This window comes from Penicillium atrosanguineum (assembly GCF_028827265.1).
Source record: "Penicillium atrosanguineum strain IBT 20685 chromosome Unknown utg000007l_segment0_segment0, whole genome shotgun sequence".
NCBI classification, from domain to species: Eukaryota; Fungi; Ascomycota; class Eurotiomycetes; order Eurotiales; family Aspergillaceae; genus Penicillium; species Penicillium atrosanguineum.
In genome coordinates, this window is record NW_026623139.1 from 2,945,727 (window position 1) to 2,958,304 (window position 12,578).

The following is a 12,578-nucleotide window of genomic DNA, read 5'->3' on the forward strand; positions in this document are numbered from 1 at the left end:
TCAACGGCACGCCAAGCTATACGTATCTTTACCTTACTCCAATGACATACATACTCCAAAACAGCAAAGTCAAAAGTACGGATACCTAGGCAGTAACTTATCAGCCCTAAGCCTACTGCATACTAGACTCCGAGCCGAGTCCAACGCACAATTGCACTAATGCACAGCCGCGGGACGTACTGCGTATTTGCGCCGATCCTCAAGCGCGGCAGGACTAAGCTCGGAGCGTATTTCGCATGCCAAGCCGCAAATTACATGTCAGAATGAACTCAATGCAAGATCTGCATAGGCTAATTCCTAGGTTGTAGGTGTCAGCTTTTGCTTATCTTTGACACCCGAGGACGTATACGGTGTAGGTAGGGGTTGGTACCGTACCTAGCTAGGGAATGGGGGCTGATTTGTGAGACAGGGACACGAGCACGGCCCTTGTTTGGCTAATTGCCGATACAGCACATGTAACTAGCCGGGTCTCATGATACGTCTGTTCTTTGCACAAAGGTCTAAATATCCAATTCAAACTGTAGGCTAATTACACAAGGGTTTGAAGCGCAAACTGTTCATTGCAAATCACGGAGTTTGCCATTCCAACGCCGCAAATAAGTAAAAAGTTAAGTAAAATAGTGTGGCAATCAGTCTTGCATCTCTGTGTCTCCCTTTTCACCGAAAAGTTCCTCTTCTTCCTCTGCGGCCTTCAACTCTTCCTTTTCTTCTTCCTCTTCCTCTTCCTCGTCGTCATCATCATCCGCGATACGGCGGGATGCCTTTTCGCGTCGACGAGGAGCTTCTTCCGCCATTGGCTCGTCGCCGAACAGATCTTCCTGCTCTTCGCCTGGAGTCGGAGCATCTTCTTCCTCGTCTGAATCGACGACGCGCTCGCTGCTCTTGAATTTGTTCGATGACGCCTTGGGAGCGGTAGCCTTGCCGCCAGATCTCCGCTCGAGACGACGGCGCTTCTTGGGCGCGGTCTCGGTATCGCTCTCTGGCTCGGCGCTGTGCTCGGCCTGATCCTCGTCATCGGCGATGAAGTCGTCGCCGCCCTTCTTCTTGCGCTTAGAGGGCTGCTTCTTCTTCGTGCGCTTGACCTTGTCACCCTGGGAGTCGTCTGTAAGCTCTGCTTCTTCGCGGGCACGTTCGACCTCGGCGCGCTGAGCGGCGCTCCGCTGGGTCTCTTCAAGCATTTGCTGGCGCTCTCCGGCGATACGCTTCTTGCGCTCCATCTCGACTTCCTGTGCCTTGCGGAGCTCCTCCTCGCGCTTCTTCTGTGCAGCTTCGCGGGCCTCGCGGGCCTGTTGGAGCTTAGCGGCGTTCTTCTCCTCGTACTCCTTTTGGCTCTGCATGGCTCGGTCCAGTTGTTTGCTGATCGTGCGACCCATGTTGGCACGCTGCTCCAGAGCCTGGCTTGGGTAAGGGGGATTCTTTTCCTTAGAGATACGGTCGAAGGTCTCGATAGCCTCCTTGAGACCCTCGGCGGCCTCCTGCACATCCTGAAGTGTCTTTTGCGTGGGTTGTAGGCTGTAGGACAAGGAGGCAATCTGGTTCTGCACGAAAGCGACGTTGAATTGCAGGTGAAGTTGGTCTGGGGAGACTTCTCGGGCACGCTGGGCGTAGTCCAGAGCGGTCTTCATCGCAGCCAGGTTCATCTCCTGCTTACCCTTTAACCACCACACACGGCCGAGACAAGCCAGAATTTGAACATCACGCGAGCGGTCCTTGGCCAGGGCGGTCTCGTAGTGCTCGATAGATCGCGAGAACTGGCGGAGCTCGGCGTAGACATGGCCCAGATTGAGGTAGACGCTGGCATCCTTGAGCGTGTCACGGATCTTGGAGAAGATCTGCACGGCGGAGCTGTGGTCCTTCTTGTCATCAACAAGAGCGATAGCAATACCCTGCGCGGCATAGGCGTTCTTGGGATCTAGCTGCAAGGCCTTGTCGAAGAATTCAACGGCACGTCGGTAGGTAGTGCGGCGCTTCTCCTTCTCCGGTTCTGTCTCGCGGCGCATGTCACGGGCCGCTAGGAGATGCACGTTGCCCATTCCCGTCAAGGCATAACGGTCGTGCTTGTCGTGGTACTGCAGGGTATGCTTGAAGTGGCGTTGTTCCTGATCCTCGGCGAGGTTGACCACGCGCTTCTTGGACTTGCTGAGATACCAGCCGAACAAAGCCCGGACTTCCAAGTTAGATGAGTCCACTTCGTAGAGCTTGCCCATCTTCTTCGGGCCCTCGTCTGTGGGGCTTTGGCGCAGAGCAATATAGGTAAGTCGTGCACTGGCTTCGGTGTAGTTGCTGTGACGCTCCAGAAGTCCCTCGTAGACCTTCTTGGCTTCGTCCCACATGTCCGCTGCTTCATAAGTGCGTCCCAGATTGTAGCTGATGGTAGTGACAAGGGCGTCGTTGTCGGATCCGTCTTCTCTTTCCTCTGACTGGACACATGCGTTGAGCGCGGACTGGAACATGCCACGAGCAAGGGCAATCTTCTCACTTTGATAGAGGAAGGAACCCATGTTGTTGAGGAGCTGCGGGGGCAGGCTTTCACGGAGAGCGGCCTTCATATCATCCGCGTTATCAATATCCGGACGAGCGCTCTCAGGGATACCGGCAATTTGAAGCTCTTCCAGCTGGGTAAGACACTGCATGCTCTTATCCGGAGCGCTGCTCTCGTAGAGACGAGCAAGATACACCAGAACAGACTCGTCTGGTGTCAATTTCAGCTTCTCATCCTTCCACATCGAGCGAACAGACTCCAAAAGACCAATTGCACGCTTAATCTCGGACGACTTGTCTTCCTTGCTGCCAGATCTCTGGAGGGCAAAGGTTTCCTCCGCATGCAGCGCTGCCAACAAAATCATGGCTTCTGGGTTCCTGGACTGTTGAACAATCTTCTCCAAACGGAACTTGGCACCGTCAAAGTCCTTGTTTGTCACCTGCATCTGCACAGCGCCGAATTTGGCAGGCAGGTAGCCCTTGTCACCACCACCACGAGCTTGGTCGGAGCGATTGTAGAACTCTGTTGCTTTTGTGGCATCACCTTCGTAGTGAGCCTTACGGCCAAGAAGATACCAGCCGTCACTGGCAATGGGCATCACGTCTGTATGTTCGATAGCCTTGCGGGCAAGGGTCTCAACAGTTGGGTATTGTTTGCGCAGGAGGAAGTAGCTGCCGAACAAGGCGCAGGTCATGGGGTATTCCTTGTCCAGCTTGAACGCCTTCTGTGTATACTGAGTCATGGCCACCTTGTAGAGAGAGCCGAACATGGGATCGGTGGTGGAACGACGGGAGCTATCGTAGAGGTAGTACACGGCGAGGAGAATGTTGGCGACCTTGGACTCGGGGTTCTGTTGAAATGTTGGTTAACAAAATTCATGACAATGCAAAGAAAAGAAACGTACAAGTGCAAGCGATCGCTCCCAAGCAGCCTTGGCCTGGTCCTTGAAGCCCAGCTGCCACAAGCAGCATCCAAGACCAATTCGAGGATCAGGGTCTGTGAGGTGAGGCACCTTCATCAAGACCTTCTGGTAACCATCAAGAGCCTCCGCATATCTTCCCAGCATGTAGTGTGCACGAGCGCGGCCCAGAATAGCCATGATATTGCGGCCACCAAATGCCTTTGAAGATTCATCAAAGCACTTCAATGCCTGACGCAGAGCTTCCGCTCTTTCAGATGTATCGATGGCACCCGGGCGAGCAGCCCGAGGAGGGTATAAAGAGGCACGAAGAAGACAGAGGACGCCACGCGCCAGGAACAGAGGTGGATATGCCGGGTTCAGACGCGAGGCCTCGTTCAAGGTCGAGGTCGCGAGCTGAAGGTAGTGATCCTTAGTCTTTGCTTCCGAGTAAAGTTCACCTTCGGGCGCGACTCTCGGGGCCTGACGACTCTTCAGCATCAGCAGCCAGCAGACCCAGCCCAGAAGACCAAGTTTCTCTTTGGTGGCACCGTGGGCCACGGAGGCCAAGCCCTTGTTCAGAATATCGATAGCATGATCGATCTGCTTTCGCTTGGCATAAGCCAGAGCGATGATAACCCAGAAGTTCTTGGCAGCTCTCTCGTTTTCCAACAATGTGCAAAGCTCGGTCGGGTCTTCGGGGAGATCGAGGAGGCTGACTTCGACTTCGCTATCGAAACTGGAGGCGGGAATATCGATGGCGTCAGGGATATCGGAGAAGCGCAGAGAGGCCATTGAGGCTGTTGGAGGCAGTGCATCTCCATTTAAGCCATTGGCGTGGCCGTTTTCGAGGGGCGCCATGATTGCGACTTGCGCCGGGGGTGAGCGAGGGTAAAGAGGGTCACCGGGATGCGACTGGATGAAAGAATCGTGACGGGCTCTCAACTCATGATCAAGCGAGGCCCAGCAAATGTATTGAAGGGGATGTGTCTTGCACTGATATCCGAGGCTGGATGTCCCCTGTGTCGCACCGTAAACGCGCAAGTGGTTCGGAGGTGTCGCAGTCGCGGTACTTGTTCAGTTGAGAATTGGTGAACGGAGTGGCTGGAGTGCACCGCCACGGTACGCCACACTAGCTCTACTATTGTCAAACAATACCTCATTTTGAACTCATATTAAATAATGACATTTCTAAGAATAGGAAATGCTTCTAGGTATCTTCGTCTCTCGTTATGCCGCCAAAAACCAAAACCATTTACATACCATGCCAATTAACTGAACCAGCTGTTCATCAACCGACACAGACACCCGAGTCCAGCTAGCACCATGAAGATATTGCCAAGCTCAGCCCAGTGGTGCAATCTAACATTAGACTCGATGTAGCCAGCTGAGATCGCTACTTTTTGTTCGGGGGTAGCTGACTTGGCTTCGATGGAACCAGCCAGTTCGGAGGGGAATCTGCCGGTTTCGAAGTAATGATCCATGAGCTGGTCTTTCTCCGCCCATCGTGCGAGCAACCAGGCCTCAAACTCCTTTTGATCGTCGAGAGGGATTTCTGAAACAGCGAAACGTCTCCAGTGCATGTTGACCGAGGTTGGGGGACGTCCCTGTCCGTAGGTCGAACGCAGAGTGAAGTACTTATCAGGATAGCTTCCCTTACTGGAAGAAGGTTAGTGGATAGCCAACCATGTGTATCGAGATCCAACTTACGGAGGGCCTTCATAGGCGATAGTAGAATCGTAGACCCAGTCCACTGTTCCTCGCAATTGCTGTAGACAGAAAAACAGCCCGGTCGATCGGGGAAGAATCACGTGCTTGAAGGGAGCGAGGTGTTGCTTTGCACCGAATGCATCACTCTTGTTCTTCGTATTAAGTGAGAGGTTGGTGCCCTCTGGGAAAATCAGCAGCCACATGGGATCATATTGTGGCTTGCCAGATTGTGAGCCACTGTGCTGGCTTTTGAGCTTCTCCAGACGATACTGAAGCCGGGGCTTATCCGATTGCCACTTCCGGGCCATGAAGATAAACCCGTAGAACATCATGCCCTGGCCCATGATAGGAATGTACTTGAGCGACTCCTTCAGAATGATGTAGATACGGCCGTGCATTACATTGGTGTATGCAAACCACCACAGATAGATCCAGTCGGTGTAGACCTGGTGGTTTGCGATCATGACCACACGTTCTGGAAAGCTGGTCTGTAGCAGGCCATCCGACAGATGGAGCTGGCCTCGCACACTCTTGTCGCCACTGACTCGACAGAGGGTCGGAGCGCCCAATTGGGTGAGGGCTGTGATCATCAATCCGAAGCATTGTTTTGTATAGGCCATGTAGGAGTAGAAGTAGTCCTTGTTGAAGAAGTATAGCGGGGAGCCGACCAGCTGAGTCACGAAGACGACGATACAGCAGCCGTTGAACCAGGCAGCTAGAAGTAGCGATCGGAGTACCTGCATGGTAATGCCATGTTTGAGTCTTGGCTCGGTGGGGGGTTACTCGAGTGCTTTAGAAGCTCGCTAGCTCCGCCATTCGATGGCTTGCGCAGGCGGATTTCGGCTGAATCCATGGTCGCGTGCTTCGTTTCTAATGAGGGATGTATTGGTCGAGCTAGATCGGGGGACCAGCACAACTGGGGAGCAGAAACAGCCCACCAAGAGTCACCGAGTCGGGAGACGGCGGATGCGGGATCGACAGTGTGGCCTCGGTTGCAGCCCTGCGCTGCAACGGAGGTGATCTTTGGGGGGATGGAGGGATAAAAGAAGGAAGCAAAATAGGGAGGTAACAGTTAAAGTGACAAACCAGAAAGCAACGCTGAGAAAGTCAAAGCCAAAGGTCTCGTGGACAAGTCTAAACCCAATAACGTCAGAGCTGTCCAGGCGGTGGGGCTACAATCGGCGGAGTTCGTCAAGTCTGGCCGAGCTCCATCTTCTCGTTTAATCCCGATGGGCGGATTTAACAACATATGACCGTCATCCCGGTCTAGCAATCATGTTGTGCATTCCTCGCAGGTTCCCCGGTCGGTTCCTGCGCTTCTTCTCCTCTTCTGCGCCGTGTCGCGAGATCCGTGATGTCGCTGGGCTGGCTCCGCGGCTGATTCCCAAATACCAAGGTAGGGCGCTTGCGCATGAAGGCTGATACGAGGCTGACATTCTGTAATAGAGTCTCAGGGTGAACTATTATCTTTACAATGGCCCGCACCACCTCGAAATGTCCTGTTGGTGCGCAAAGACTGCGCCCCAGCAGTAACTGACTCGCTCATTGAATTTGCCAAGTAGGGTCTCTACTGGAAGCTGGCACTGGCGCATGACTGACAATGATAATTCAGTCACATCACATCCACATATCCTTCTGTTGCCGTCGTCCTCGAATCAAAAACCGCCGCTGAAGTCCATTCGTCTCTTTCATACCCTGTTTATACTGCTTCCTTGGAGGACAAGCCTACAGCGTTTCATGACAAGATCGACCTCACCGTCACGTTAGGTGGAGATGGCACAATCCTACACGCGAGCTCACTGTTTGCGACATGCTCCAATGTGCCCCCGGTGCTATCGTTCAGCATGGGTACCCTAGGTTTCCTGAGCGAATGGAAATTCTCAGAGTTTAAGCGGGCGTTCCGAGAAGTCTACATGTCGGGAGCTGGAGCTGGAGACCGTACTCCGATGTTGGAGACAACAAGTGTGCCAGAGAAGCAGGATACACAAGATGCACAAGATGCACAACAAGGACCGACTGGTTGGTCCTCTGTACGGGGCAAGTCCATGGGCTCAACCCGCGGAGCTCCCATTTTGATGCGCAACCGACTTAAGGTCGGACTATTTACGGGAGACGGCCGGGAGACGACCCCAATCAGGGGAAAAACCGATCAGGGCGAAGGGGTATACGTGATGAACGAATTGCTCATCCATCGCGGTAAAGAACCACATCTGGCAGTCGTGGATATTTGGGTTGGCGGCCGATTCCTGACCGAGGCTGTCGTCGACGGAATTATCATCTCCACCCCCACAGGAAGTACGGCCTACAGTCTGAGTAGTGGTGGCAGTATCGTACATCCTTTGGTTCCGTCGATCTTGTTGACTCCGATCTGTGCGCGCAGTCTCAGTTTCCGACCACTCGTTCTACCCTCCAGCACGCCCATCACACTCCGACTGAGTGAGAAGAATCGTGGACGAGAACTGGAAGTCAGTCTCGATGGGGTCAATCTAGGTCAAGGGATGGCCGTCGGCATGGAAGTCCGAGTGTGGAATGAGGAGATGAGGCATGGGCGGAATGAATGGCAGGGGGCGTGCCCAGTGTTATGCGGAGAAGTAGTGGTGAAGAAGCGCACGAAGGATGGGTGGGAGGTCTGAATGGGCTGCTGAAATTCAACCATCCATTTGGCGAGTGATATAGTAGCATAATATACGATACCCTGTAGGATACTAGCAGATTACACATGTATGCACCTCCCTGGCGGGTGGGGCTTCCTATTCTAGCTGCCGCCCTTGTGAGGGCGCTTAGGCTTAGGCTAAGGCTTAGGCTAAGGCTTAGGCTTAGACTTAAGCTCAGTGAGTGCTTATAGATGTTTAGTGTTTATTCACTGATCACCCAGTGAGGGCTGATATCTTCTAAAATGAGAAACTATGCTTAATGAACTTCCTTTTTGCATATTGTATTGTCTACAAGGTCGCCAAGCCCTCATAACACGGAATACACGAGGCCATTTGTTGACAATGTTCTATCAGAATTCTCTCTCAACATCAGCAGAGCCAGAGGAGGTTCAGGGGAGCTTCGTTTGCTTCCAGTAGACATAGATGTCACGAATCTTTCTCCGCCATTGGAGCCATCGCTGACCGGTCCCAAAGTATTACTGATCTTGTCGAAATGTGGCTGTTACAGCATAGACTAGTACGGGTATAGTCAACTGAGTACTTGAGAGTGTGATCTTGAGAAAGTACTGATGAACCGGCGTATTTAGACTGTCCAGAGCTAGACAACTGCTGCGCAGTTTGGAGGCTACAGGGTTTGGCATTTGTGGTGAGGCAATGGCGCAAATCGCAACTCGGTGGAGTAGTCAACCTAGGTTTATTTATCCTATGGGAGTAGCTACCTTACATTTGCCACGTGGTGATCTAACATGCCCCCCGCTGGCTCCTTATCGAAATCGAAAGCAATTCATCTAGAACCACACCCGCTTCTAGCCTTCCTATGTCTGACGTATACGACGTAATCACTATCTGGGAGGAGCTTCAGGTCCCTAGCACCAAGTCCCGGGGCATGGTATCTATGGAAGTATTACCAGAATGAATTAGATGGTGGCTATGGATGTCCTTCCGTGAACGCGCCCAGTTTTGTTAAGACCGATGGTGCTTTTGATGGAATATATACCAATGCCCGGGGGCTTCACAGCCTTTGGAGCCACATGTAGCTACCTTGGCCAGAGTCTGGGACTTCTTCCTAATGTTGAAGAAGTGGGTAGTTTCGAGTGTAGTGTATACCATGATGCTGTTTGTTATGGCAATCGTGGAGGATGAACTTGCGCAACTGGACAACAAACGTGGGACGATTTGATGTGTTGTGAACGGTGATTGGGTTTTAATGAGGGAAAGCTTTGAAATAGTGTGAAAGATATCGGATACGATGAGCTACAATATATGTACAGACACTGAGGAATATGTAATAAATGTGAAGGATGCAATTTGCCAATCGGGTCCGCTAGCAAAGCGAACCTTGTATAAGATCGTTGATACATGGTCCGGAATATAGAATCACGTGACAAACACGAGCCATATTGGTTACATAACACTTACTGGGCAACTCAGGCCAGGGGTGTGCTTGAATCTACCTGGGTACTCAGTGATGGCGGGGGATGAGCACTAAAATGGAAAGAGAAAGTCATAGACATCTTGCGATGTATACGTGGTACCTTGAACTACTGTTTAGTCGTAGGTACACCGCGCGGGTCGTCTAGAACGGACCGTGGAACCAGACTCCGCACTTTCCACCATGATTGGTAGAGTCATGTTTTCTGTAGATTGAACCAGGTCGAGCCATGAGACTAGCTCTATTTTGGCCCCTTAGTTTACCTGTATCGTCGTCTCCGTGAGAGTCTGGGTGGTGATGGCCTCCTGAGATCTTCCCTTCCCCCCTTTATCTTCCTTTCATCCCCCACCATCCCCAAATCCCGGCCAATTTTTGCTTTTCGGTTCGAGCAATCCTCGCAGTGCGAGGTCCGCTCTTGATTTCCGTAAGTCCGTCATTCTCAGGATTCCCCCCTCAATCCCTTTCTTGACCGCCCCTGGGACCGCTGCACGTTCCCCCCCCCTCGGATCGACCTGGGCGCTCCCCTGAACGTGAGAGCTGACCCTGTTTTCTCAGAGCCGCTAGCTTCGAGAGGCCTCAGGAGGTCTCGGCGCGCTTTCACTTCTTTCGCGTCCCGAAGTCTCTGGCAATATGTCCCAGTACGGAAAGTGAGTCGCTCTTGGATACGGGAAGATCGCCCCCGAGAACGATATCCATTAACCTTCCGCAGTACAATGTACACGCCCGATCAGTTCATGGATACGCGGCCAGCTCCCCGCCCCCCTACGGATCGGCCCCAGTTGACCATTCCCACCAACAATCCCAATGTGGCCACCTCGTTCGGCCAAATGTCTTTGCAATCGCCCAGTACCCCAGGCCCGGTCCCCGGCGGCAACCTCTCGCTTTTCCCCAACACCAGCTCTCCATCGTTGGCCCGGAGCCAGACTGGTGGACAGGGCGGAATCGGTATCATCAAAGAAGGACCCGTGCGCTGCAAGGAAGACAAGTTTTTGGCAACCTGGGGCCAGCGATATCTCATTCTACGTGACTACAAAATCGAATTTTTGAAGAGTGAGACGGGTAAGAGCGTCCTGTCTTTCCCGCTGTCAACCGTCACCAATGTGTCCCGCTCGGAGGATACCAAGATGGCCTTTGAGATTGTGCGTCTGGCCAACCCCAAGGATGCAGGCTCCAAGGCTGCCATGCTGTCCCGCGATGTCGCGACCAAGTCGATTACTTGTGAGGTAAGAACCGATGATGAGATCTACGACTGGATCGACAAGATCTATGAGCGCTGCCCCGGCATGGGTGGTGTCAGCAACCCGACCAACTTCAGCCATCGTGTTCACGTTGGCTTCGATCCCCAGACCGGCGCTTTCGTGGGCTTGCCTCCAGAATGGGAAAAACTTTTGACAGCCTCGGCTATTACCAAGGAGGACTATAAGAAGAACCCTCAGGCTGTGATTGAAGTCTTGGAGTTTTACTCCGATATCAAGATGCGCGAGCAGAACCCCCAGTACTACGCCGGCATGGGTGGTGCGGCTAATGGACAAGCGAAGCCACTCGGTAGCAACACCGTGGGCAACTCCATTGCTCCTCCACGCCCTCCCCCGCCTGGGCCTACACAGCGCCTAGACAGTACAGATAGCTCTATGCGCTCTGCCAACTCCTCCCCCGGCCAGTCAAGCAATGATCCCGCAGCCGCTGAAAAGATGCGACAGTTGGAAGAGATGAAGCGAATGGCTGAGCAGGAACGTCGCCGTGTTGAGGAAGAGCGTCGCAAGGACGACGAAGCATACAATGCGACCTTGCCCAAGACCCGGCAACCGTTGGCCAAGCAAGAGATTGGTGGCTACGGTGGCTCGGATCCATCCTCGAACAGCCGTTACCAACCCAGTCGTCCAGCACCGCAAGCCCCTGGATCTGCAGCGCGCAGCCAAGGGCAAGATCCTCGTCAGCTTACTGCGCAGCGTCCGGCTCCGGCTCCTCCTGCGCAAAGCCCCTATGGACAAAGTCAATCCCGAGCACCCGGTTCTCAACCCCAGAACTCAGGCTCGCCCAGCTCCGCCTATCCTCCCAACGATCCTCGTGCTCAGGCTTCCCGTCAACCGAGCAATGCATCCAAGACCCAGCAGGCTCAAGGACCTCCTCCCACCCGTCTGCCCGCTCCTGTCCAGGCTGTGAAGCCTCTGAACATTGCCAACAAGCAGAATGGAACCAAACAAGGTGTTTCTGATGGTGTGCGTCAGGCCGAAGCTGCCCTGACCAAGAAGCCCGACCAGCCGCACAAGAAGGAGGTGCGCATGTCTGCGATGACTGAGAACGAAGTGATGGATCGCCTGCGATCAGTTGTGTCCAAGGACAACCCGAACGAGTCCTACAGCAAACAGCGGAAGATTGGCCAGGGTGCCTCCGGATCCGTCTACGTGGCGCGTGTTAAGGAAGGGGCAACATCGGGCGTTGCCCGTGAGCTTTACCGCCAATATGGCCCTCGCTGCCAGGTAGCCATCAAGCAGATGGACTTGCGCAGCCAGCCTCGCAAGGAGTTGATTGTCAACGAGATTATTGTCATGAAGGACAGCCAGCACGCCAACATTGTTAACTTCCTCGACTCATTCTTGCAGGAGTCAAGCAATGAGCTCTGGGTCGTCATGGAGTTCATGGAGGGTGGTGCCTTGACCGATGTCATTGATAACAACCAGGTGATTTCAGAGAACCAGATTGCGACGATTTGCTCCGAGGTTTGTTTCCTTCCTTCCAACGATCATACACATACTGACCACTGCCTACAGACTTGCAAGGGGCTGGCCCACCTGCACAGCCAAAACATCATTCACCGTGATATCAAGAGTGACAACGTTTTGCTCGACCGTGTCGGCCACGTCAAGATCAGTGAGTCGGGCCCTAGCCGCTTGAAGATAGTTCACTAACCCCTTCTAGCCGATTTCGGTTTCTGTGCCAAGCTCACCGAGTCGAAGAACAAGCGTGCCACCATGGTGGGCACTCCTTACTGGATGGCACCCGAGGTTGTCAAGCAGAAGGAGTACGGCCCCAAAGTCGACTGCTGGTCGTTGGGTATCATGGCCATTGAGATGATTGAATCCGAGCCACCGTACCTGAACGAAGAGCCCCTGAAGGCGCTGTACCTCATTGCGACAAACGGAACCCCGCGCCTGAAGAAGCCCGAAAAACTGAGCAAGGAACTCAAGGCTTTCCTGAGCGTGTGTCTCTGCGTGGACGTCCGCAGCCGAGCCACAGCCGACGAACTCCTCGCTCACGAATTCCTCCAGATGGGCTGCAGTCTCGCCAGCCTCGCGGAACTGCTGCGGTGGAAGAAGGCCAACGGCCAGTAATTTCCATCATATTCCACTCGCATATCCCCTTCACATTGGGAATTTGAGAAGCTTTGCCGCGCACATATGG

General features: G+C 53.4%; 3 protein-coding genes across 3 annotated transcripts; 1 reads left to right on the forward strand and 2 right to left on the reverse strand.

Moving 5' to 3' along the window:
* Positions 1-629: 629 nt before the first annotated feature.
* Positions 630-4,241, reverse strand: N7443_009316 (putative RNA polymerase II transcription elongation factor (Ctr9); the record flags this gene model as incomplete). The annotated part of the gene is made up of 2 exons (XM_056889372.1): positions 630-3,332; positions 3,387-4,241. 2 exons carry the CDS (start codon positions 4,239-4,241, stop codon positions 630-632), a joined length of 3,558 nt encoding a protein of 1,185 aa, XP_056738674.1.
* Positions 4,242-4,651: 410 nt separating this feature from the next.
* Positions 4,652-5,833, reverse strand: N7443_009317 (lysophospholipid acyltransferase family protein; the record flags this gene model as incomplete). Its single annotated transcript, XM_056889373.1, has 2 exons — positions 4,652-5,039; positions 5,091-5,833. 2 exons carry the CDS (start codon positions 5,831-5,833, stop codon positions 4,652-4,654), a joined length of 1,131 nt encoding a protein of 376 aa, XP_056738675.1.
* Positions 5,834-6,365: 532 nt separating this feature from the next.
* N7443_009318 (serine/threonine protein kinase CLA4) lies at positions 6,366-12,508 on the forward strand (the record flags this gene model as incomplete). Its single annotated transcript, XM_056889374.1, has 7 exons — positions 6,366-6,486; positions 6,537-6,648; positions 6,703-7,717; positions 9,741-9,808; positions 9,886-11,896; positions 11,948-12,047; positions 12,096-12,508. 7 exons carry the CDS (start codon positions 6,366-6,368, stop codon positions 12,506-12,508), a joined length of 3,840 nt encoding a protein of 1,279 aa, XP_056738676.1.
* Between the last annotated feature and the right edge of the window lie 70 nt (positions 12,509-12,578).